General features: G+C 42.5%; 2 protein-coding genes across 9 annotated transcripts in view; one reads left to right on the top strand and one right to left on the bottom strand.

Moving 5' to 3' along the window:
- Positions 1 to 27,533, top strand: part of LOC141047275 (uncharacterized) — an 841,567-nt gene that overhangs the window by 447,558 nt on the left and 366,476 nt on the right. The window lies entirely within an intron of this gene.
- LOC141047303 (uncharacterized) overlaps positions 3,255 to 27,533 on the bottom strand; it is an 86,572-nt gene continuing 62,293 nt past the window's right edge. Inside the window, exons 7-8 of the mRNA XM_073542362.1 lie at positions 13,124 to 13,129; positions 3,255 to 4,085 (exon numbers count right to left, since the gene is read on the bottom strand). Of these exons, the coding sequence (XP_073398463.1) occupies positions 3,453 to 4,085; positions 13,124 to 13,129 (639 nt within the window). The 3' untranslated portion in view covers positions 3,255 to 3,452. The remainder of the gene's footprint in view (positions 4,086 to 13,123; positions 13,130 to 27,533) is intronic.

A 27,533-nucleotide genomic window follows, 5' to 3' on the forward strand; every position in this document is an offset into this window, starting at 1 on the left:
TGGGTATTTTCTATAATATAGACCCCTCAAAGTGACTTCAAATGTGATGTGGTCCCTAAAATAATGGTGTTGTAAAAATGAGAAATCGCTGGTCAATTTTACCCCTTATAACTTCCTAACAAAAAAAAATTTTGTTTCCAAAATTATGCTGATGTAAAGTAGACATATGGGAAATGTTATTTATTAACTATTTTGTTTGACATATTTCTCTGTTTTAAGGGCATGAAAATTCAAAGTTGGAAAATTGAGAAATTTTCAAAAATTTTTGCCAAATTTCCTTTCTTTTCACAAACAAACGCAAGTCATATCAAAGAAATTTTACCGCTATCAAGAAGTACAATATGTAACGAGAAAACAGTATCAGTATCCCTGGGATCCATGGAAGCATTCCATAGTTATTACCTCATAAAGGGACAGTGGTCAGAATTGTAAAAATTGGCCTGGTCATTAACATGCAAACCACCCTTGGGGGTAAAAGGGTTAACTGATGTTGTTACTCACATAACTCTTTATATATTGAAAACTGTATTGTCCTTGTCTCAGACATTACTTACTACCATATGACACCACTTATTCACTCTCACAATGCCCTGCAGCTACTCCTATTAACCTTTGTGTATGCTAAACATACCTGCTAATGGCTCTGATGTCATTTTATGTCTCCATTCTGGCTAGAGCTCCCATAACGGCATCTCATTAGCTGCAAAGTTAGCGAAAAGTTTTTCCAAGATGGCAGCTCAGTCCGACATGGCTGTTCAACATATTAGCATATTAGTATAATTATCTGTCACAACTTGTGCAGGGCTCAACTAGAGGGACAGCCCTTCTGGACTTAATTTTAAGCAACAGATAGAATAACAGAAGTACGAGTCGATGAGCACCTAGGGAACAGTGACCACAATATAATACAATTCCACTTGTCCTTCAGTAAGGTGCCCTGGAAGGGGGTTACAAAAACGCTGAATTTCAGGAAAGCAAAGTTTGATCAGCTTAGAGAGGACCTTCGCTGAATTGATTGGGACAATGTCCTCAAAAATAGGAGCACAGAAAATAAATGGGAAATATTTAAATCAGTTTTACACACCCACTGCGAGCTAGCCATACCGTACAGAAATAAAAGGGCTAGGAACAGGAGAACACCAATGTGGCTAAATAAGGATGTAAAAAGGACAATAAATAACAAGAACAAGGCATTTAAGAAGCTAAAACAAGAAGGCAATGAAGAAGCATTAAAAAGTTATAGAGAAAAAAGTAAAATGTGTAAAAAACAAATACATTCAGCAAAAGTGGAAACTGAGAGACTCATTGCTAAGGAAAGTAAAACAAACCCCAAACTATTCTTTAATTATATAAACAGTAAAATGATTAAAATTGATGGTGTCGGCCCTTTAAAGAACAATGAGGGTGAAATCGTAGAGAGCGATGTGGGAAAAGCAAATGTTTTAAATACTTTTTTCTCAACAGTGTTCACATAGGAAAAGGATTTGCCAGGGGAAATGCAGAGTGATAATGTAAACTCCCCATTAAGTATTACCTGCCTAACCCAGGAAGAAGTGCAGAACCGCCTTAGTAAGATTAAAATTGACAAATCACCAGGCCCTGATGGCATTCACCCTCGGGTATTAAAGGAGTTAAGTAATGTGATAGACAGGCCTCTATTCCATATATTTAAAGACTATATAAACAGGGTCTGTTCCTTTTGATTGGCAGCAAGCAAATGTGGTACCAATATTCAAAAAGGGGTGCAAAAGGGAACCTGGAAACTATAGGCCGGTAAGCTTAACATCTGCTGTGGGTAAAATTTTTGAAGGGTTTCTAAGGGATACCATTATGGAATATCTCAATGTTAATAAATGTTTAACTCCATATCAACATGGATTTATGAAGGATCGCTCTTGTCAAACTAACCTGATCAGCTTCTATGAGGATGTAAGCTCTCAAATGGACCAAGGGGAATCAATGGATGTCATTTATCTCGACTTCTCTAAAGCATTTGACACTGTCCCATATAAAAGATTGGTAAGTAAGATGAGAAAGCTTGGGCTAGGGGAAAATGTGTGTAGATGGGTAGGTAGCTGGCTTAGTGATAGAAAACAAAGCGTGGTTATTAATGGTGCATACTCAGATTGGGCCAGGGTTACTAGTGGGGTACCACAGGGTTCTGTATTGGGCCCCCTACTATTTAATATATTTATTAATGATCTAGTGGATGGCTTACACAGTAAAATATCAGTATTTGCAGATGATACAAAACTATGTAAGGTAATTAACACAAAGGAGGACAGTTTGCAACTACAGACAGATTTGAGTAAATTGGAGAATTGGGCTGAAAAATGGCAAATGAGGTTTAACACAGATAAGTGTAAGGTTCTGCACATGGGAAGGAGAAACAGATGCTACAATTACTTACTAAATGGGAAACTGCTGGGGAAATCAGACATGGAAAAAGACTTAGGCATCTTAGTCAATAAGAAGCTAAATTGGAGTGCCCAGTGTCAGGCAGCTGCCACCAAAGTAAATAGGGTCATGGGATGCATTAGAAGAGGTCTGGGGACACGAGATGAAAACATAATTCTCCCTCTGTACAAATCACTCGCAGGCCACGCTTGGAGTATTGTGTGCAATTTTGGACGCCAGTGCTCAAGAAAGACATTACTGAACTTGAAAGGGTTCAAAGGCGGGCTACTAAAATAATAAATGGAGTTGGTTCACTACAATACCCAGAAAGGTTATCAAAATTAGGTCTATTTACTCTAGAAAAGAGAAGACTTAGGGGAGGCCTAATATATATGTACAAGTATATCAGAGGGCAAAACAGAGCTCTCTCCAATGAACTGTTTGTACCAAGGACTGTGACAAGAGCAAGGGGGCATTCTCTTCGTTTGGAGGAAAGACAATTTCTGCACCAGCATAGAAGAGGGTTCTTCATGGTAAGAGCAGTGAGGCTCTGGAATTCTCTTCCTGAGGAAGTGGTGATGGCCAACTCACTGAATGAATTTAAGAAATGAATGGATGTTTTTCTTGTAACAGTATAGAAGGTTACGAATAGCATAATATTATAGGTAGATGGTTGACCCAGCTTAGGGGAAGGAATTTTTTTCCTATGGAGAAAATTGGCTTCTACTCTGTGGGTTTTTTGCCTTCCCCAGGATCAACAATGCAGAACAGCTGCACTAAAAATAGGCTGAACTAGATGGACATAAGGTCTTCCTTCAGCCTTCAAAACTTTGTTACTATGTTACTGATCATTCTCTTACAATGAGTGTTTTTATTTTAACGTGGCCAAACATGAGGAATGTCAAGGAGTTGTCCTAGTAGTGGTCAACCCCTTTAAGAGGATACAATTTTCAGTTAAAATATTTATAACATTATAAACATGAAAAAGGATTCTCCCCAGTGTGACTTCCCTGATGTTTATTAAGAGTTGATTTCTGTATAAAACATTTCCCACATTAAGAAAATGAAAAATGCTTCTCCCCTGTGTGAGTTCTTTGGTGACTAAGAAGAGATGATTTCTTCACAAAACATTTTCCATATTCTGAACAGGAAAAAGGCTTCTCCCCTGTGTGAGTTCTTTGGTGACTAAGAAGAGATGATTTCTTCACAAAACATTTTCCACATTCTGAACAGGGAAAAGGCTTCTCCACTGTGTGAATTTTCTGGTGCGTAACAAAATTTGATTTATGGTTAAAACATTTCCCACATTCTGAACATAAAAAAGGCTTCTTCCCTGTGTGGGTTCTCTGGTGCCTAACAAAATTTGATTTTTGATTAAAACATTTCCCACACTCTGAACAGGAAAAAGGCTTCTCCCCTGTGTGAGTCCTTTGGTGCTTAACCAAAGCTGATTTCTTTGTAAAACATTTCCCACATTCTGAACAGCAAAAAGGCTTCTCTCCTGTGTGAGTCCTATGGTGATTAATCAAATCTGATTTCTGGTTAAAACATTTCCCACATTCTGAACATGAATAAGGCCTCTCCCCTGTGTGAGTTGTTTGGTGCTTAACCAAATCTGATTTCTGGTTAAAACCCTTCCCACATTCTGAACAGGAAAAAGGTTTCTCCCCTGTGTGAGTTCTTTGGTGCTTAACAAAATCTGATTTCTGTGTAAAACATTTCCCACATTCTGAACATGAAAGTCTATTCTCTGCTATGTGATTTTTTTCATGTTTAAGAAAAGTCTTTTTGAGAAAACAATTTCCATATTCTGAATATGAAAATGGCTTCTTTCCTTTAGAATCAATTTGTTTTTTAATGCTTATATTGTTACTTTGATTTTCCTTAGTAGTCGGTAATGAATCAGAAGAGAGGACCTGTTTCAATGGATCAGAGGACAGATCTTTGATGTGAAGGCATGATGGTATATCTGGAGTAATGGCATTCACTTCAATTGTATCCTGTGGGATTTCAAGATCATCTGATTTAAAAATTGAAGATGTCAGCTGTCCCTCTGATCTCCTGGTACAGTCATCTGCTAAAAATAAAACCAATTATTAATTTTGAATAAAATATACTCAAATGTTATACTTTTGAACATTTCTACTTAAGCTTTCCATAAAAATTACAAGTTATGTAAAAAATATTGAATTCTTCACCAAGACAATGACAGTTTACAGTCTAAACGAAAACCTCATGGCATGAACCAGTGGAGCGTGGTGTTCAACTGTTTGTTCATTCTTCCTCCCCCTCCCAAACATGGCATAAAAAGTCACTAAACAATGTTATGTAGGCGAAAATTATACCAATAAAACTTTTACTCATCTCACAAAATACAAGACACCACTCAGGTCCATCATACAAAGGTTTCCACATTATTAGTGGCTCAAAAGCTCTTGAAAAAGATCATGGCTTCCATAAACCAATCCAGCAATATCCGCTCTCCCAAAGTCAAATTTCTACTCGCTTCTGAGCCTTGCAGTGTGCCCGAACCACATTTACCATCCATATATTTAGCATTACTATAGTGAGACGAACCCACTTAATTTATGGTGTGTGTCTCCTGGAACACAATCTGGGCACTATGTGTTTGATAATAAAATGGAAATTTGCAATTTTCAAATTGCAACATCCAGTGCGAGATTATTTCCTTAAAGTGGCTGTGGAGTCAAAATAGTCACTACTCCCATAGAATAATTCACTGAGGGTTAAAATTTCCAAAATGGGGTCACTTTATGGGGATTTCTACTGCTTTAGTTTTCTGTAATAATGTTATATTAGAATATCTGCAAATGGTGTGTCCCATCTCCACTGGAATGTGCTCCTGCGATATTTGATTCCATCATCAGGCAGCGCCTTATTTATTGGGCAGGCGTTACTGGTAATAGAGGAGACGTCGAAAGCAGAAGCTCTGGGTGGTGCTGGCTCTGTCTAACCACTAAGATTAGGGTGTTTGAGACCAGTAGTACCATCCAGCCTGGCAGTATGGGTTTGTGTGCTGGAGCTGGAGCAATCTGCTACCTGCTTAAGCCAATTGTAAAGCACCACACCCTACTAAAGCTTGAAGCATATTAACGGAAGCTGCCAGATACAGCCTTGTTTTCCTCTGGTTCGGTCCTCTGTGCTCAGCTCCCTGCTAGTGTATTTGTTTCCTGTTGGGATCCCAGCCTGCTTACTGACTACTCTTGCGTCTTCTCATTTTGTACTTTCTCTGCCTTCCTGGTTCTGACCCAACTACCTGACTCTTCTTCTTACCATCTGACACCACAGAATAGCAGGTAACACCAGAATAGCAGGTAACACCATGGTCCAAGCCTAGGGGTCTCTGTGTAAGTCCAGATCCATGTATGGAGGTTAAAGGATGATGAGCAAAGCAATCCCTGGGATCTGGAAAATGGAGTAGATAGAGCCAAGCCTTCTTGTGGTGGCCATCTTTTGATGTGCCAAGTGATCACTAATAGTACTCCCATTACATTGTGTCTTCAAACTATTCCAGCAAGATCTGTGTTCAAATAGCTAAATGGCGCTCCTTCCTTTCTTAACCCTGCCATGTGCCCAGACAGTAGTGTACAACAGTTTTGTAGGGTATTGTCGGATTTAAGGGACTTTGGAAAATAATTTGTAAGGTCCATTAGTTTCCTATTATCCTGGGTAATTGCAGTATGTAGCTTGGTGGCTATTGGCAATCTAAATCATAAGGGCCAATATTTTCTGTCAGATGAGTTTCAAGAAGAACTATCAAGCATACACAGAGAAGTTTTTATAATAGTACAGAGCTGAGGTGTCTTAAATTTAGGTCTCAGGCATTTGGAAGACGTAATGGAAACCTTCTTTTAAAGGCTACCAGATAGTTGCAGACTCACATAAGTGAGGCAGTCCGATCCCACCACCATCAAACTACCATACAAAACGAACTTGTAAAAAAGATATAGAACAAAAAACATGTTATAACCCCAACAACATTTGTTTGGGGGTAGAGCTCATCAATAAACTGGAGTTGCACTTTATTTATTGTGAATCATTGGCTACTGAGTTCTTAAATTATTTATTTCTCCCCATATCGGGAGAGATTGTGTCTTAACCTCAATTCCTTAGGATTGAAAACATAATGTAATTTATGATGTTGGCTTATTCCATGAAACCAGGACTCGAGCCATGCCAACACATCTCCTGCAGGCGTGAATAGATATTTTTTGGTGGAGAATGTTGTGGTCTAGAAGAAAATGATGATCACACGATTGTGACATGGCCGGACTACATGACCGATAAAGCAGTCACAGACAGTGACAGAAGAATCTGTGACTTTTCTGCATTCAGCGGTTACTACTCACCAGGGCTGTGGAGTCGGAGTCGTGGAGTCGGAGTCGGAGTTAGTTTTGGTTGGAGTCGGAGTCGGAGTCGGTAGAAATGTACCGACTCCGACTCCAGATTTAAAAAAAATGTATTAATATTTCATAATTGAACTTTCATATGAATTTTATAAATGTTACTCAAATATATATGTTCTATCAAACTATGAACAACAGTGACAAGCAGTTCTGCTGGAGATAGAGACATTTCTTACTTCTTGTGTGTCACTGTTCTCCACTGCCCTTATCTAATCTTATACTTGGTTAACCTCATGCTGCCCCAACCCCCCTACTTACAATATATGAAACTGAAAGTGAAAATGTGTTGCAAATTCTTAGTAGTAAAGCTCCTCCTCTAGACTAGATCATACTAGGTGTGCGTCTTCCAAGCATCTCACAGCTGCCTGCTACTCAGAAGAGGAAGACTGTAAGAAGTATTATCCTTTCAACAAACTTTGCATCAGTTAACTGTGAGTACATGAGGAATAATAACAGTATTACTGACCACTATATCAGTTGTATGACCTGGCAATAATTTTGTACAATTGTTTTTAGGAAAAAGAATTGTCATTTGGATTGTGAATGCAGAATTAAAAACCTGAGAATGTCAAAGAAGCATCACATTAAATCAGCTGTATTTGAACATTTCACCATCACTCAAGATAGAAAACATTATGTCTGTCAGTGTATGACAAATGATCCAGACGAAAACAAATGCTGTGAAGCCAAGATGAGTGCATATTCAGGCAAAGATAAAAATGCTCCTACCAGAGCTTCTAATCTAAAGAGACATTTACAGCGCTTTCATCCAGAAGTACTGAAAGCAGTGGATGAGAAAGACTGCATCCAAACCAATGAACCAGTGCCCAGCTCTTCCAGCCAAACAAAGGAGCAGAGAACTTTGCAGCCATCAGTTGCAAGATATTTTGTCAGTGACAAAGTTACTGTGACAATGACAGTAGATACATTTAAAAAACAGATCATAGAGCTTGTTGTAAAGGATAGTGTGCCTATTTCATTATTTTCATGACCAGCTTTTATGTGTCTGAATGGGGAAATGGCCCGCAAGCTTGGTGTTTCTCTGGAGAGAGAGAGTATTAGAAAATTAGTAATCGAAGAAGCTTTTAAACAAAAGGAAGAACTTAAAAAAACTCTCAAGGGACGCTTTCTGTTTCTTAAAATGGATGCCTGCACACGTCACAGAGTGAACTATTTTGCCATCAATGTCCGATTTGTTTGTGACAAAAATGAAATAGTTACCAAGACATTGGCAGTAAAAGACACCAAAGCTCATCACACCAGTGAGTTTCTCCAGGTCTTGGTGGAAAAGGTTCTGCAAGACTATGAACTTAAAAAAGAGCAAGTTCTTTCTGTCGTAACTGACAATGCTTCAAATATAAGTACTATTAAGCTAATGAATGAGAGTAATGATGGTGACCAGCAGCTAGAAGAACATTCTGGGTCCACAGACACAGAAATGTTTGAAATAGAGGAACACAGTATTGTAACTGAGGAGCAAACTGAAGTTGCTTCAGATGAACAGCAACATGATAGTTTAGATGATCTTGTTGAAACTGTGTCAATATGTTCTTTCATTCATCACATGCGCTGTGTTGTGCATACGCTACAGCTGGCTATATGAGACAGTCTGCAAGAAGGACATGCTGCTGCACTGATTGGCAAGGTGAGAAAATTGGCTACTGTTGCCAGAACCCCTAAAGTTGACTCAATTTTGAAGAGACGTGCTGGAAAAGGGGCAATTATTGATCAAGCCACACGATGGGGCAGTACTTACTTAATGATTCAGCGCTTGGTTGAACTGAAAACCTTTCTTGTAGACATGGCTAACCCTCAACTGACGCTAAATGAAAGTCAGTGGAATCAGGTGACTGAGCTGGAAAAATTGCTAGAGCACCCATTTACAGTGACTAAAAAATTACAAGCAGAGGACTTAACTCCAAGTATTTTCTTAAAGGAGTGGAAGAACCTGATGTTTCGCCTGTCCCAAAGAGGAGGGTTAATTGCAAGTGGCATTGCTACATCAATGAAACGGAGAGAGGAGCTACTATTACACAATAACATTCTTTTGGCAGCTGTTTATGTAGACCCAATGCATCGGATTCTTCTAGATGATCAACAGCTAAGTAAAGGAAAAGAAGCTCTGTTTGAAATAGCAGTAAGGATGAAAGGGTTGCAGAACAGTCAGGAGGAACAAGAAGAATTTGGTCGTCCTGCCACATCTTCACCCTCATCATGAACTGATGAAGAATTTAATTTCGAAAAATATTTGGATCACAAGGACCGTGCAAAGCGTTCCCGCATAGAAGAAGAGTCATCCCCATCAAGGAACACAGCCAGTACATTTCAGCAGAATTTTTCATGTGCACTAAAAGAAATTGAGAAATTTGACCGTTCATCAAAAATAACAGTGCAACAAGCGATTCCTCTGTATCCTGACATTGTCAGAGATGTTGCCCGAGTGGTTACTGCTTTGCCACCAACACAAGTTAGTGTAGAGAGGTTGTTCTCTGCTCTCAAAATAATTAGATCAGATTTGAGGGCATCCATGAAGGAGGATCTGACAGAGGCAATACTTTTTCTGAGGACAAATTTATAGATTTCTTCTTATTAACTGCATAAAAGTGTTTATTGCATATTTACTTACAGTTTAGAAAAGTTTATAAAAGTTATTTGCTATATTCTAATTGTATTCTAATAAATGTAGTTTTTGCTCTAAGTGGTCTGATTACTTATATGATGGTGAGAAACTGAATAAGCACGATGTTTAATATTTTACAACAGTAAATTTGTTGTTATGAATTGGCCATTTATGAAGGAGTCAGAGTCGGAGCCGGAGTCGGAGCCGGAGTTGGAGTCGGAGCCTGATAAAATCCAGGAGTCGGAGTTGCAACTGTGGCTTACCGACTCCACAGCCCTGCTACTCACCTGGGTAGTCATATGTAGGAATCTCCTCTTTACACCGCTCATCACCCCTCACATATGTCTCTGTAGTATTAATATGGGTCAGATATTCACCCTGAAACAAATATTGTAAAAGTCACAGACAGATGGAGAAGTCACATCTATGATCAGCTTTAATCCTGCCATCTCCACGTTTCTTATTACACAAGTTCTGGGATGTGTTAAGAGAAGCATAGAGTCTATATCACATCAAGTAATTATTCTCATCTACTCCTCCTTGGTCAGATTTCTTCTGGAATTCTGTGTCCAGTTCTGGGCACCACATTTAAAGAAAAAAAACAATGAAACAAGTTCAGAGAAGAGCTACCAGGATGGTGAGCGGACTGCAAGTCTGTCTTACGAGGAACGGTTAAAGGATTTGGGAATGTTTATCTTGCAAAAAAGACTTAATAAATGCCTACAAATATTTGAAGAGATGTCACAGTGTAGGGGGATCAACTTTTTTCTAATTTACGCATGTTAACCCGAGGAGCAACAGAATATAATTAAAACTATGTTTCTAAGTATAAAACATATAATACTGGTGGATAAAACAAGACTGAGCACAAGACCTTCACAGTCGTCTACACATCATAGGGGAGATCTCATGACACCTTCTCTCCATCTACCTGATGATTCTGAGGAACACTGGGATCTTCTTGTTTACAGTCCAGTGGAAGAAGAGGACGGGGACATCTCTCTGGTGTTGACGTCTTACTGGAGAGAACTGGAGGAAACACATACAGGGACTGAATTTATTCTTTACACACTGATAATTATATTCCATGAGTATATAGTCCTGTCTATTACCTGGTGATGTGAGGGGCTGGGAAACCTCCATTATGAAGTCCTTGTACAGATCTTTGTGTCCTTCTAAATACTCCCACTCCTCCATGGAGAAATAGACAGCGACATCCTGACACCTTATAGGAACCTGACACATACATTGATACCGTCACCCCCCGATCCCTTCATAGTGTTACTGTATAATGTCCCAGCATTCCCAGCAGTGTCACCTCTCCAGTCAGCAGCTCAATCATCTTGTAGGTGAGTTCTAGAATCTTCTGGTCATTGATGTCCTCGTGTATCAGGGGGTGAGGTGGAGGCACCATGATTGGGCTCAGGGGTCTTCCCCATCCCTCAGACACAGGGTCCTGACAGCGCTCACTAGAGGTCTTCTTCACTACTGTGAAATCCTGGTAATGGAGAGACACATTAATAAATCTCACTACAGACATTTCCAGAGTCCTCACCTCTCCAGTTCTGTCCATCTGTTATTCCCATAGAGAAGAATGATGTAATGTGACGTCATCAGAATCTCTCACCTCTCCAGTAAGCCGGAAGAGGATCTCTAGGGTGAGGTGTAATATCCTCTTCGCCATCTTGTCTCTTTCCATATCCATCTTTGATGGGTAAATCAGGAAAATTCTCTTATATAGAAGATCTTCACTGAGAGGATCCAATATTGTAGAGACCTGAATGAGAAGATGAGCCGATGCAACATCATAAAAATCCTGTGTAATAATACAATTACTGGAGATAATAAGGGAAACATATGAGGAGATTTATTATTTTACAGTATTTAGTTTTCCTCTTTACATCTACTAATAAAACCTATATATTTAGGCCACAGACAACAAGCAGTTTCTCCCTCGGAGTCGGCAGCTGAATACGTTCCTCATAGACTCATCTTCCATAACGCTAATTCTGGTCTCATTTACCGACACTGGAATCGGCATTAGCAATACTGCAGGAGATATTCATTACACGTGACAGGAGGAATAACTACTTCATGATGAGGACGACATCTTCATCTTCTACTACGGCTCTAGAAACATATTTGTCCAGAGTCCGTCACTGACTCCATCCCCACCGGCCGTCTATATGATGGTTTCCCGTCTTTCCCGCACTGTAATTTTCTATCACGTGAGATCTCATGTCTGATTCACACACAGAAGTTTGAGGCTTTTATAAAAGCTTTTTTATTTGAAGAAACACCACGGACAGAAATGATCTGATCCCATTGTCTCCATGTACAGTGTTTTATGGGGTTTATTTCTGGCCTTAGGCTTTTCTATATTACAGGAAAAACACCAGAAAAAAAGCAGAAATTAAAATGTAAAAATGGAATAATATAAAAAAAAGTTTAAAATTTGTCCTTAATTTTTGTTAAAACTCCTTTAGGCACCAGAACATAGATGTACACCGCAGGGACGACACAGGGGCAGCTAGAACAAAAACCCTGGCAGTTAAACCACGCGCTGTTGTCACAAGCAGACATGGTATCTAAGAAGGTGTGACAGAGTTTGGCTGAATACCCTCCTCCCCCAAGTACTGGATAGTATGGGGCGGCCTAGTTACTCCGATACTTACACGCCTAATAATAGTGTCAGGGCCTGCAACGTACGAATATCTATTAGGCTGGGCCAGAGGCAGCATCCCATAAGTTACCTTTTATTGTCCCCATACACAGAGTAAAGTTACATGAAAGCACTGATTTCGGGGGTTTGGGCGACTATATAATGTATTTGGGGGCCTCCCGACAGATGATGTCAGGGCAGAGAAGGATCTGGCATCCTGAATTTCAGAGGATAATCCGTTTGCTCCTCCTGTAGATAATCCTCCGCTAGAGGAGTCTGGAGGCGACTCTCCCATACAGACCACAGGAAAGCTGGAATATTTGTGTGTATGGGGGAGTCGGGAGAGATAACCGTCTTCCAAATGACTGTTCAGCCAACACTTATCTCATGTGTATGGGGCCGTTAGCATTACACTGACAGGCAGTTGTAAGGAGGTGGACCGGACCGTGGGTACCTGCATACCTGGTCCAGAATTGAAGGGGCTGCATCCTCTGTTTCTGGGGGGAAGCCTGAGGTTGGCGAACCTTCCCCTGCTGCAGGAGGGAAGGAGAAGAGAGATGGAGTTTCCTGCTGACAGGAGGGGGCGGGGAGAGCCTAGAGAGAGCACGTTGACACAGAGGTATAAGGAGGAAAAGCACGGGCTGCAGCAGGAGATGGCGCTAAGTAAGTGCAGCATGCAGAGGAGAGCACGCTCTGCTTTCCCCTCCAGAGAGTGCTGGCCCAGTGACAGGCCATGCTACTGCTGTCCGGAATAGGAGTTGTGGTGCTAGGGGAATTAGCCATGTCAGCAGAGTGTAGTGTGCAGAGCCATGTCAGCAGAGCAGAGTGTGCGGAGCCATGCCAGCAGAGTGGAGTGTGTGGAGCTGTGCCAGCAGACCGGATAAGCAAGGTGCCGCACACTAGGAGACATTGAGTACCACTCCCGCTCTGCCCAAGAGTGACTGTATACTCAAAAGAGCCCTTCTGCTGAGGACTGAGACAGACCGACAGTACGCGGTTAGCACCCTCTGTGTAAACGTGGACCTGCCAGCCTCTGTGACCGGAGGAGACTCCCTTGACAAGCCTGAGACAGTTGCTAGTGCATGCAGGCCTGGCATGCACAGTGACAGATCTGAGCCCCTGAGAGTAGTAGCTGGACTGATGGAGGAGCGCGGCACTGTCCCTGCGGTGACATGTTCTGGGTGTGGACTTGTGACTGAGAGTGGTGAGAGCAGGACCCCCTCTCACCACCCAGCATCCTGTTGTTTTCCCCGGAGGCTGTTTCTTTATCGTGGACAGAGACTTGAGAGACTGCATGTGCCACTGTTGTTGGTGCCACCGTTGGATTCCCGCCTGACAGAGACTGCGAAGAGACGACCAGCGTCGCTTTTGCCGGTGCCACTGTTGGAACCCTGTACTCCCTCACAACAGAAGATTACAGTCCGATAAGTTTAACCTCTTTATTACTGAACTCTCATTCGTCCCTCACTTACCCTGCCAACCTTCCAGTTCTGCCCCATTCCTCGCTGTCACCCTACAATCCCTCACTCCCTGCGTGGAGCACATTCCCCTGTAAAAAAATCTGTTTAATCCTTGCTTTGCCACCACGTGCGTGACTGCATCCCGTGTTTCCTGCAGGTTATTACACAGTGATGATACATGGCACTACAGTAGAACAGTGCATCACCGGAGCAATCAGAGACTTGTATGTTGTATGATCGCACTAATCAGAGTTGTTTAAAAAAGGTTAAAAAGGTTTAAAGTGAAAAAAATCACAGTTTTGGTAACAAGAAATATCCATCACTATAGGGAAAACAGAATCACTGCACATTGTTAGTTAAGTCTCGTCCATAACAACTTTATTATACTCTATTATCCTACCTATCCGGTGGAGTAGACAGAAATCACAGGTCCTACAACAATAGCTATAATTGGGCCCCCCAAGTTAAAGGAGAAAGATATACAGATATATATATAATATATATATAATGTATATATATATATATATATATATATATATATTTGTCGGACTATATCTCCAGACTCCAAAAGCATATTGCCTTTGTCAATTTAAGTCTGCAAATAGATAGACAAAAGTCTGTATTTCTCACTTACTAATCCCTATCTGACTCATCACCAGGAAATTTTCCCCCTAGTGACCCAGGTAACTCAGAATGAGGTCTCCCATACAGTATGATGGACCCCACACTATATGATGGTCCAAACAGCACCTCACATAGTATTATGGTCACCACAGCGTGCTACACAATTTATGGACCGCCACTCAGTATAGAGGGGATTGAGGCACTGTGGGAACATTATACTGTGTATAGGGGTTGATGATACTTTGGTAGCATTGTACTTTGTGTAGGGTGATAGCGGTACTATGGGGACAGTATACTGTGTGTAGGAAACTCGGATATTACTTACTGGTAATGTGTTTTTTCATAACCCATGATGGCCCCATGAGAGAAGGGATCCACCCTTCAAGGACAGGAAACCTTCAAGATAAAAAGGGCAGCTCCTCTCTCTGCATCAGTTGGTTTACAGAGCATGAGAGGAAACTCCCAGGTTAGTGTACACACACAAATTATTTACTCGTACTCCTACTCATTCTTGACTACCAACACCCAAAAGGAGTGCATAAACCAAAACAAAGAGTGATTAGAAAGGGAGTGAATATAAAGGGTGCTGTCATAGGTTATGAAAAAACACATTACCGGTAAGTAATATCCGTGTTTTTCAGTCACTCATGACAACACAAGAGAATTTCAGAGACTTATATTCTTAGGTAAGGGCCACAGCCTGTAGAACCCTTCTCACGAATGTGAGGTCAGAGGAGGGAGACAGATACAGCCTATAATGTTTAAAGAAGGTGGATGGAGAGGACCAAGTGGCCGCCTTACAAATCTGGTCGAGGGAGACATCTGCTTTCTCATCCCAGGACGTTGCCACAGCTCTTGTAGAATGGCCATTCAGACCTTCAGGAATGGCCCTACCTGCACTTACATAAGCTAGTTTGATAGCCTCTCTAACCCATCTTGCTATGGCTGTTTAGACACTTTGAGGCCGTTCCTAGCCCCTTGAAAGTATACAAACAGGGCCTTCTATCTCCTCCAGGGTTCTATCATCTCTAGATATTTCAATGTGAAGCGAAAAAAGAAGAAATATGCAGCACTCACCGATATACCTGAAAAACTGTGCGTCTTTATTTCACATAAATTCCATCAATAGATGTCTGGACATGCAGGACGTTAGAGGAATGCTAGGGGAGGGAGGTGCCGGACAACGGCCGTTTCGCGATTACTCACTTCTACGGGTCCAGGACACCTCCCTCCCCTAGTATTCCTCTAACGTCCTGCATGTCCACACATCTATTGATGGAATTTATGTGAAATAAAGACGTACAGTTTTTCAACTATATCGGTGAGTGCTGCAGATTTCTTCTTTTTTTGCTTCACATTAAAATATTCATGTTTTTTCATGCAAGCATCTACATTTTTTGACTGAATTATATGCCGCAATACTTCAGATAAACAGCTCCGTCTGTTAATGTGGTGATTTGTGTGCCCTAGTATGCCGTTCATCTGTTTGCTCTTTGCTGTGATCATTCTATCATCTCTAGATATCGCAGTAAGTACCTCCTAACATCTAGGGTGTGCAGCTTTTCCTCCTTTTGGTTGCTGGGATTAGAACAAAAAGATGGCAATACTATTTCCTGAGCCCTGTGGAATTTTATAACCATCTTGCGGAGGTAAGCTGGGTCTAACCTTAAAAACACACTATCTTCCAAGACCTGAGTGTAAGAAGGGTCTGCTGACAAAGCTTGTATGTCACTTATTCTGCGGGCTGATGTAAGTGCCACCAGCAAGGATGTCTTAAAAGAGATCACATTCTCTGAGATGGAGAGCAACGGTTCAAAGGGGCTCTCCGTTAATGCGGTTAATACTAAATTCAAATCCCATGTAGGGGTTCTACAGGACAGAACCGACCTGACTCTACCACAGGCCTTAATAAATTGAGAAACTCATCTATTACATGTTAGATCATAATTGTAAAGAGCCCCTAGGGCTGAAACCTGCACTTTAAGGGTACTAACAGAAAGGCCAAGCTCTAGCCCCTTCTGGAAGAACTCTAGTATAGATGTTAACGGGACTTCTCCTTCCCGGTCCACCCTCAAAAAGGATAGGAACTTTCTCCAGGTCTTCCTGGAGATCTTAGTGTTCACCGGATTCCTGCTATAAAGCAGGGCAGAAACTAATCAAGCTGAAAACTCTTTTCTTTCTAAGACTGACCTCTCAAATTCCAGGCTGTTAAATGCAGCCCGAACATCTGAGGATGTAGAAACGGCCCCTGGGATAGAAGATCCTGATCCTCTTGAAGGACCCACGGATCCGATACTGACATCGTCTTTAGCCAGTAAAACCAAGGTCTCTTTGTGGCCAAAACAGGGCTATCAGATTAATTCTGGCTCTGTGTTTCCTGATCTTCCTCAAGTCTTCTGGGATGAGGCACACCAGGGGGAAAGGCACAGAGTAGACTAGAGGTCCATTCCATACTGAAGGCATCTGTCATGTGAGGGTTGTCTACAGGACTCAGAGAACAGAATTTATGGACTTTCCTGTTGTCCTTCAAGGCGAAAAGATCTATCTGGGGCAGACCCCACATGTCTACAATCTGAGTGAACACAGTATCCTTCAGGGACCATTCTCCCTGAATTAGCTGACCGCAGGTTAGGTCGGCCTGGACATTCTCTGACCGGGCCGATAATGAGAGATGTTTTTCTGTCAGTAAAAATACCCTATCTGCAACCGACATTAACAACCGGGAACAAGTGCCCCCCTGGTGATTTATATAGGCCACAGTAGTCCGGTTATTGGAGAACATTCTCACATGGTGGCCCTGCAGAAAAGGTAACAGTCATTTTAATACTATCTCCCAGTTGTTCGACGAGAGTAACCTCTCCTCCTTTGACTAGGCCTCTTGTAGCCAGTGGACATCTAGGTGGGCTCCCCACCCCCAGTGACTGGCACCCATTGTGACTACTTTGGATATCTCCTTCACCCAGTGAACTCCCCTGGGCATTGAATTGATCTTTAGCCACCACCAGAGGGCATCTCTGGAAGGATTAGCTTGTCCTCCAACCCCCCACAAGACTGCTTCATTCTCCAAGACACACTACTGAAGACTTTGCGTGTGGTACTTGGCCCATTTGACTGCTGGTATACAAGCAGTTAGAGATCCCAACAATGACAATGCTCTTCTGAGAGACATTCTTGGACCTGCTGCAGCTGACAAGATAAGGCTTTTGAGGTTTCTTTCCTTCTCTTCCGGGAGGTGGCATTCCTGTCTTACCGAGTGTATTGCTAGACCCAAAAAGACCTGTTACGTTATTGGTTGTTACCTGGATTTTTTTTAAAATTCAGGCACCACCCCAGCAACTCTAAAACCTCTCTGACCATTTTGACACATTCCTGGCACTGGAGAAAGGAATCCTCCACAATCAGAAAATTGTCTAGATACAGAAACCAATATGTTCTTCTTCCAGAGATGAGCTGTCAGTTCCAAAATTAGTTTCGCAAATATCTGGGGGGCTATCGCTAGTCCAAAGCCAAGAGCCCTTTACTGGAAGTGTCTGATTTGTGATTGAATCTGTTCTGCAACTCTGAGGAATCTGCAATGTAGTTCGTGAATAGGTACATGGTAATAGGTATCATTGAGGTCCAGGACTGCCATGTAACAGCCGGGAAACTGGACCTTCACTGCTGTCCTCACCGACTCTATCTTGAATGATGGTACTACTAAGAACTTGTTTAATGCCTTAAAATTTATAATGGTCCTCAGAGATGTATCTGGTGTTTTTTTATCAGAAATAGTGGGGGAGTAGAACCCCTTCTTTCTTTCTTTCCCCTAGGGATATTTCTTCCAGTACATTCTTCTCTCTGAGCGAAAGGACCTCTTTTTTCATCACTAGTTGTTTGTGTGAAGATGGTTGTTCAGGAGTCTCCAAATATCTCTTACAGGGTGGAGAGTGGTATTTTAATTTCAGGCCTGATCCTATGATGTGAAGGATCCAGGAACTGGAAGAATTATTTTCTCAGGCCGGGAGAAAGAGAGACAGCCTTCCCCCCACCTGGGAAACCGAGTCATTGGGAAGGCTTTTTGGTCTCCTGGGAGGGCTTTCCGAAGAAGAAACCTCTCCTTCCTTTAGGCCATCTCTCTGGTCTGTCCTGGTCCCTGAATAGTTTCTTGTGGGAATAGTGACCCTTTCAAAAGGGCCACTGAAAGGATGAAAAGGGTGCTCTAGGGAAACCTTTCTTTCTATACCCTGGTTTCTCGAGGTTCTCGTTGAGGGCTGGACCAAACAGAAATTTTCCTTCTCAGGGAAGAGAACAAAGCTTAATCTTTGCCTGAATGTCTCCTGGCCATCATTTTGAACAGACCACTCTGCGACCTGCATTGGACAAAGCAGCCGATCTAGCTGCTAATCTCGCTGAGTCTGCCGAGATGGTTGGGATTGACGCTAGGATGGTCTCCCTCGATTATTTGCTGCTCTAACTGGTTCTCCAATTTGTCCAGACAAACCTTTAGGGACCTGGTTGTGCATGTGGCTGCGATGGCCGGTGTCAGGGCCCCTTCTGAGGACTTCCAAGCCGCCTTAAGGAAGCTGTCAGTCTCCCTGTCCTATGGCTCTTTTAATGACCCCAAGTCCGCAAATGGGAGGGAAAATCTCTGAGAAATCTTGGCTATTGCCACGTCCAACTTGGGGCTTTATCTCACAAAGAGGATGCTTCCTCTTCAAAGGGGTACTTCCTTTTAAGGGAGGCCAAACCTTGTCCCTTTCTATCAGGCCTTTCCCACTCCCTTTTAATGAGATTCTGTACATGCTCGTTAACTGGGAAGGATGTCAACGGGACCAGGGATTCTCAGCCAATCTCCCATGTGGGTATTTGCCCAGCTCCAGGCCTGGTGAGGCTGCTGGGGTGCTTGCTTCCTTCTCTCATGAGGGCATGATGGCGTCTTTTCTCTAGCTGCTGGGGCAACTCCTGTTGCTACTGCTGACGTGGTAGCTGTAGCTGTTCAGGCAATCGCTAAGCTTCCATTCTGACACTACCATCTGCCTTCCAGTGGTCCCCTTTCATACTCACATGGGACCACAGATGGAGGAAGCCCTGCAGCCCCTACAGGTGAGACACTGGTGCTGCTTGCAAACCAGCTCAGGGAGGGCACCTCACGGGGACCTTCAAGGCACTTCCGATACCTGGTGACGGCCGCAGCAGACCCATGCCTGCCAAACCCCAACCGTCCCAGGCCAGGCATCCTCTTCTATCTTCACCGCTGATCTTACTGAGAGTTTCCCATCAAGGACAGGAAACCAACTGATGTGGAGAGAGGAGCAGCCCTTTTTATCTTGAAGGTTTCCTGTCCTTGAAGGGCGGTTCCCCTCTCTCTTGGTGCCATCATTGGTGACTGAAAAATGACAGTACTGTGGGAGCAATATACAGTGCATAGTGGAATGGCGGTACTGTGGGAAGGTTATTCTGTGTGTGGGGGAATGGCAGTATTGTGGTAATATTATACTGTGAGGAAGGACTGATGATTCTGTGAGGAGTTTACTGTATACTGCATGTGGGGAAATGGCATTGCCATGGGAAAATTATACTGTGTGTGGTGGGATGGTGGTACTGTGGGAATATTATACGGCATTGAGGGAATAGTGATACTGTAAGAAGATTATACTGTGTGTGGTGGATTTGTGGTACTATGTGGGGGGATGATGATACTAGGGGAACATTATACTGTGTGTGGGGGAATGGCGTTGCCGTGGGATCATTATACTGTGTGTGGTGGGATGATGGTACTGTGGGAATATTATACTATGTGGAGGGAATGGTGCTACTGTAAGAAGATTATACTGTGTGTGGTGGATTTGTGGTACTATGAGAACATTATACTGTGTGGGGGGCGGCGGGACCATAGAAATATCTTTTGTTTGAGATGTCAGCACTGTTTGAATATATACTGTGTGAATGGCAACATACATATGGCATAAGGGGTTTTAAAAAGGCATGCCATAGGAAACAGGAATTCTCAGCAATGTGTGGCATTTGTACAAGAAGACTGCCATCTGCCAACCAGGTGGGAATCAATGGGAAGGGGAGAGTTTCAGCAAGGAAGAGGCTAGATGGTACCTTGATGATGCAGTTTCTTGATATAAAAGGCCAGTACAAAAAAAGAAGCATTTTTGGCGGCAAGCAAAGAATGGGCAAGAAGTGTGTCGGGGAAGAAACTGAGGCCAAGGGACCAGGCAGTGGTAAAGTGCCCGAGGCAGCGAGTTGTCGCATGCCGTGAAGCAGAACCCAGGCAGCACCAGATGAGTCCCAGAATCCAGGCTATACCAGCCAATGTCTGAGAACCAGACCTGCGCCAGTCAAGACCCGGAGTCCATACTACTCCAGGCAAAAGCCAGAGTTCCAGCCCTCACTACTTCAGGTATGAGAGACGTCCGCCGTCTGTCAAGCACTGAAGATTCGAGAGGAGATTCTGCTCGGGAGTCTATGCCTGCAGTGAAGAGCAGGAGGCCCGAGTGATCTGGACCATTGCTTCCAGCACTGACATATGGTAAAGGGGTTGGTCCGGGATAACACAACATATCAGGACAGGGGCAGGTTGAACTGAAGGCAGTTCAGCGAGCCTTAATAGACATTGTCAGGAGGACATGTGGCCTAGCGGGAAGAATCGGAGACCTCAACTATGGCCTGTGTTTGCAGAAGAGGTAGTGTTGATGCCTATATGTGTTGGGACCATCACCCTTGTCAGTAGCTATCGTAACATACAGTTAGAAGCAGATATTACAGTTAGAGTGAGCCAGAGAATTCATTGTATTTATGATATTGCATATTTCACCTCATAATCACCCTGTTTTGCATTATACTGTATACTGGTGGCATAGTGATCACAATTCTATCACATCAGGGAAATAAATAATGATATTGTTTACTTCTGCCTTGTGCTTGTGTGTTGTATCTGGTCACTCAATACAGGGACATAATGGGGACATTACACTGTGTGGGGGATGGCGGTACTGTGGGAATATTATACTGTGTGGGGGGATGGCGGTACTGTGGGAACATTATACTCTCTCTCACCCACAAAGCTCTCCACTGTTCTGCACCGCCTTATATCTCCTCTCTCATCTCTGTCTATCGCCCTACACGTGCCCTCCGTTCTACAAATGACCTAAGACTAACATCCCCCGTAATCCGAACCTCGCACCTCCGCCTCCAAGACTTCTCTCGTGCTGCTCCAGCTCTCTGGAATGCACTTCCCCAGGCGATCAGACTGATACCTAGCCCTGACCTATTCAAGCGCGCTTTGAAAACCCATCTCTTCAAACAAGCCTACCACATCAACTACCCAGCAAGCTAACTTTGCCCTGTTCCCTCCTTCCAAATATTATTCTGAATCTGCACCCTACTATTCATCTGTCTCCACACCCTTCATGCACAGGATAACTGCACTTGATACTTGTCTATTGCACTTAAACACACGGGCTGATGACCGGATCATGCAGCTTTATATGAAAATCCCTATTATAATTGCCAGACCTGAATTAACAAGCATTTTTCACCTACTGTGTCCCCCCATTTCCTTGTAGATTGTAAGCTTGCGAGCAGGGACCTCACTCCTAATGTCACTGTTTGAATTGTCTTAACTTGTATTGAATTTATTGTCTGTACATGTCCCCGCTTAATTGTAAAGTGCTGCGGAATATGTTGGCGCTATATAAATAAAAATTATTATTATTATTATTATTATTATTATTATTATACTGTGTGGGGATGGTGGTACTGTGGGAACATTATACTGTGTGGGGGGATGGTGGTACTGTGGGAACATTATACTGTGTGGGGACACCATACATATTGCATAAGGAGCATTATGGGAGCATTACACTGTGTGGGGCCAAGAAAGGAGCCCTGTACTATGAGAACAATCCGTTTCCTCCCTTCCTGTCTTCCATAGTTGGGTCGTATGTCTTTATTACAGGAAACAGAACAAAAACGTTATTATTCTTATAAAGTGGCAACAAAAACACCAAAAAGAGTCTCCGTACTGGAGGGGTTAATGTCCCTCGCTCAGTAATGGGGAATGTCCACATACCTCAGTCTGCAGAGCCCCACTCCACATATATGGCTGCTCTGTGCGCACAGGACCTGTGATGAGGTCACAGGAGGGGAGGAGTCAGGGGTCACATGATATCCGGAGTGGAGACTTCTCCTCAGTCAGTGACATTCCCGCCATTATTTCCCCTCACTACTGGCACAATTACCCCGCGCCGCCTTTTCTACACAGTGTTATGTGTGGAATGTAACGTGTGATTTCTCTGCTTGGAGACAAATAGACCCCACACGAGGTAATTATTAGCCCAATTTTTTTATTTTCACAATGGTAATCGGACATATACTATATGGTGGCATATTTCTCTTGAAAAAAATCTGAAATTTGGTGACAATTTTGAAAATTTTGCAATTATCAAAACTTTTAATTTTCATGCCCTTAAATCAGTGAGTCATTTCACCCAAAATAGTTAATAAATAACATTTCCCACATGTCTACTTTACATCAGCACAATTTTTTTTAATTTTTGTTAGAATGGTCTAAGGGTTAAAAGTTGACCAGAAACTTATTTTTACTAAAAAAATTTACAAAACTAATTTTTAGGGACCACCTCACATTTGAAGTCACTTTGAGGGGTCTATATGGTAGAAAATACCGAAAAGTGACACCATTCTAAAAACTGCATCCCTGAAGGTGTTCAAAACCACATTCAACAAGTTTATTAACCCTTCAGCTGTTTCACAGGAATAAGTGGAACGTGGAAGGAAAAAATTAACATTTAACTTTTTTTCACAAACATTTTACATTAGACACTATTTTTTTAATTTTCACAAGGGTACTAGGAGAAAATGAACTGCAAAATTTCTTGTGAATTTTCTCCTGAGCATGCTGGTACCCCATATGTTGAGGAAAACTACTGTTTGGGCGCACGGCAGGCCTTGGAAGGGAAGGAGCGCTATTTTACTTTTGGAATCCAAAAAAATTGCTGCAATCATTAGCAGATATCGTGTTGCGTTTGGAGAGCCCCTGAAGTGCCGAAGAATGGAAACACCCTCAAGTGACCCCATTTTGGAAACTAGACCTCTCAAGGAACTTATCTAGATGAGTGGTGAGCACCTTAAACCCCCAAGTAATATTGAGCAATGAAAATAAAACAAAAATCACTTTTTCCCAACAAAAATAATCTTTTGGCCCCCAATTTTTTATTTTTACAAGGTTAACAGGAGAAATTGAACCTCAAAATTGGTTTTGCTACTTCTCCTGAGTTGTGATGGGCGAACCCCTGGATGTTCGGGGTTTGACCAAACAGTTAAAAACAGTACCCGAACCCAGAACCCTTTCACTTGAATTGGAGGCCCGAACATCAGGTATTTGCCATGCTGTCATGTACATGACAAAGTGGCAAACACTGCCTCTGATCGGCAATTATATCATTACCACTGGTCAGAGAGCTGTGGCTCTCACGCAAATAATAGGGTGAGCCTGCAGCTGTGACCGTATGTAAAAAATTTACCTCCGGTCACTGGCATCGGCTGATGGGACTACTACGCCCATCAAATTGAAAAAATTGAGATGCTTAGCACATAATTTGGCCAATTCATGCATGTCCAGCAGCCAACGATAAAGCAGTCTCAAAACTACTGGGAACCTACGTGGCTAGTGTAAATACCTCTCTTAGGCTGAAGTCTAAATTTCTCAGTAGATGTGAATACCTCTTTTTAAAGCCTGAATTTATGGGTAGGTAATAGAGATAAGCGAATTGTTCAGAAAATGATCGCCAAACATAATTTCGGCACAAAAATGGCACATTCGGATTCATGATCGGAAACACGAGTGTCACGACTCGGATGTTTGGTGACCCGGGACAGGGGCTCCTTCCCTGTCCCTAATGCTAAAGGGCACCCTAGCTCGCCCTGTTCCCCGGATTACTTCTGAAGGTAAAGATGCCGGGGCCACATACCTTGCTTTATCTCCTGAATCCGCCCTCCATCTGTTCCCTTCCCCCACAAAGGGAAGAGGGAACAGTTGTGCACTGCAGTACACCAACTAGACAAACAAGGCAACACAAACAAGGGTAACTGAAAATAACAGTCACACAAATTTTCACTCACACATAACAGAGGAATACAATGGAGTGTGGAGGATGTGGAAAAACCAAAGTAGGAGAAGGAAAGGGAATTATCACACTTACAAAACCAAGCAACAGTCACAGATAAATCCACCAAACTCCTCATATAACCACCAAACAACTATCCTCCTAGCAATGCAGCATAAGCTAGTGTGTGTGAGCATGAGCAGAGCCACAAGACTGTGGAGAAGAGTAGTAGAGCAGCAAGAGGTTCTGCAGCAGTAGAACCAGAGCCAAGCAGAACCACAAGAGTGTGCAGCAGAGGCAGAGCCTAAAGAGTACAGAGCAGGCAGAGTTGCAAGAGAGAGGAGCACAAGCAGACAGGGAGGACACAAGGAAAGACACAGCAGGGAAAGAAGCCAAAGACAAGGAGACAGACAGACAAAGGTAGGACAAAGTTCAGACAGGGCAACAGTACGAGACAGGGCCAAGGACTCAGGGACCAGAGTATACACAGGTACAAAGCAAGGCAAGAAAAAAGACAGAGAGACCAGGATATTCTGCCTTCTGGAGGGCAGATAGAGAAGTACCAAGCAAAGCTAGGAGTAAAGCCTCCAGAGAAGGAGGAACACAGAGCAAGACCTGGCAGCTCAGTAGCAAGACACTAACTGAGTTAACACATTGCACAGGCAAGGTTTCACTGGTTGGAGCTGCCCTAAATACTAGAGTGCTCTTGGTAATTGGTCAGGCACACATTAGACAGATGCACCCTGACTCCATAAGAACCAGAGAGTTCTGGCACCACCCCCATATGCACACAGCCAGGAAACATGCACAGAGCAGATAGGAGACAAGCGGCACAGAGCATGGAGCTGGCAGCAGACAGAAATCACAACAAGGCCTGGAGCAGTGAGTAAGTTGGTGTGTGGGGGATGGGAGGCCATGCAGTGATGCCAGCAGGGATGTTACATTTCCCTTGGTACTGCGCTACTCTCTGGTATCAACCCAGCTTGTTTGACTATTCTGCTGCCACCTGGTGGTAGCCTCGCTGCAGTGCTGCTGGTCTGCTCTGAGCAGAATTTCATTCTTCAATCCACTTTGCTGTCATCTTGTGGAGTTTGCATTTACCTGTAAATATTAAATCATTCAGATCATAGAAATATTAAGGGTATATACTACTGAAAACATAACTACTCTGCATTTGTCATCAACATATAAAGGCCTTATTTTTATTTTTCATTTTTATTCTTACTTTATTTTTATTTTTAATTCTTAATTTTTTTATTTCAATCAAGAAAAAACATCAACATTTAATAAAGTAATGTTTAGTACAAGAATATTGCTTTATTAAATATATTGATGATATTGTTCCATTATAAAGGAAAAATGTTATATACAACAATTCATTCTTTAATTCACTCATATATTCTTATTTTGGTTCATGGCTATACATTCTTACGTATTATTGGTCTAATAAATATATACTATTAATAAAGTTTTAGTAATAAAGATGAAAACACTTGCTTCATAAAAAAAACACACTGACACCTATGGATTGAAAAGGTAATTACACCTACGACATAAAAACGTTTTATCACATGAAAAATATGGTTAATAATGTATTATCATTTATTATTGTTTTATTATTCCAAACATGAATTCCATATTAATATTCTGATAATTCTATGGATATTACTGATTGCTATGGTACGCTGTGATATTATAGGTTAGGAAAATTACCAGATTTGGTATAGAATAGGGAATGAAGACTTCAAGCAAGATACTGAAACTACGTTAATAAAGACTTTTCACATTTCTAAATTCAAGTGATTCTTAAAAGTTGCAAGAAGAAAAATCCAATATCAAGAAGTCCTAAAAGGTAAAAATGCTTTATGATTTCTGAGTAATAATGAACTGTGTCAATTATAAATTATTTCACCACTGACAACCGCGACTGCAGAGGACGATGATCCTATGATGCTGAGATGAACTGTGTTATCACATTTTTATCAAGTTCCTGGGGTTTCCAATCACCTGTAAATAGAGTTGAGCGACTTTTGGTTTTTTATGGTCGAGTTTCGTTTCGTGAAACCCGACTTTTCCAAAAGTCGGGTCGAGCAAGATCGGCCGATTATAGGGAAAAGTCGGGGTCGTCCCGAAACACGAAACCCAATGTAAGTCAATGGGGAATAAAAGTCGGCAGTGAGAGGAGGACAGGAAACACACCTACAGTGCCCATTTGAATGCCAAAAGCATCAATTCTTCTTACTTAAGCTGGTCAACCTTAATTAACTTCATAATACAAGTTACGCACTGAGAAATGGGGGTTATTTGGCTAAAGTTGTGGGGGGGTAGGGCTGACTCCAGGTTTTCATGTGCCCTGGGCGAAAGAGCGCCCCTTTAACACATACCACAACTCATCATGCTCCGATACGGCAGAGAAATAGCGGTATAGTACAATGAAAAATACTTCACTTTTTACATCTCATGACGAGGCCCATCTATTTCTCCATACAGAATCATTGGTCCCATATAATGTTTGAAACAGTATATGATGAGCTCCACATAATGCTACAGTATATGTTGGTCCCCATGGATGAAGCTCCACTGTCTTATGGGCCCAAATAATGCTCCAAACATAATGGGCCCCATTTCTAATGCTCTAGTGTATAATGGGCCCTGTAAATGCTGCTCCAGTGTCTGATGTCCACCTTTGGAATGTTCCAGTGTATGGTGGGCCCCATCTATCATTCTCCAGAGTATAGTGCTCCCCAAAAATTGCTGTCCCAACATTGAAAACAATGAAATAAGTCTCCTCGCTAGGGAATCCCTGTACTAGTCTGGACTCCTCGTCGTCCCCATCTTCCATCTCACTGCACAGTATTTCAACCTTGCAAGTGCTGTGATCCTGAGCAAGCAGGGGGGGCCCACTCGTTGGCGACGGCACTGGCACAGGGCCCCTGATAGTACGGTGGTGTGTCTGATGGCGGGTGAGCCGAACCTGCACTTTCATCTGCAGCTTCCTCTTTGTCACCGTGTAAGATGGAACTGTATATGGGAAGGGTAACCTGAGTTTCATCAGGGTCAGATTCAGGCCAGGTAGCGTGCGAGGGGAATGTAGTGGTCTGGGTCAATGTACCAGCAGATTCATCGAGCAGTGGCTGGGCATCAGTGCACTTGTGTCGCCCCCAGGAGTACGGTCACCACAGTGGCATTACCTTCCTCCTAGGGAGTGTGATGTCATGCTTGGGAGCAACG

Source organism: Dendrobates tinctorius, unplaced genomic scaffold, assembly GCF_039654945.1.
Source record: "Dendrobates tinctorius isolate UK_male_01 unplaced genomic scaffold, ASM3965494v1 ptg000126l, whole genome shotgun sequence".
Classification (NCBI taxonomy): Eukaryota; Metazoa; Chordata; class Amphibia; order Anura; family Dendrobatidae; genus Dendrobates; species Dendrobates tinctorius.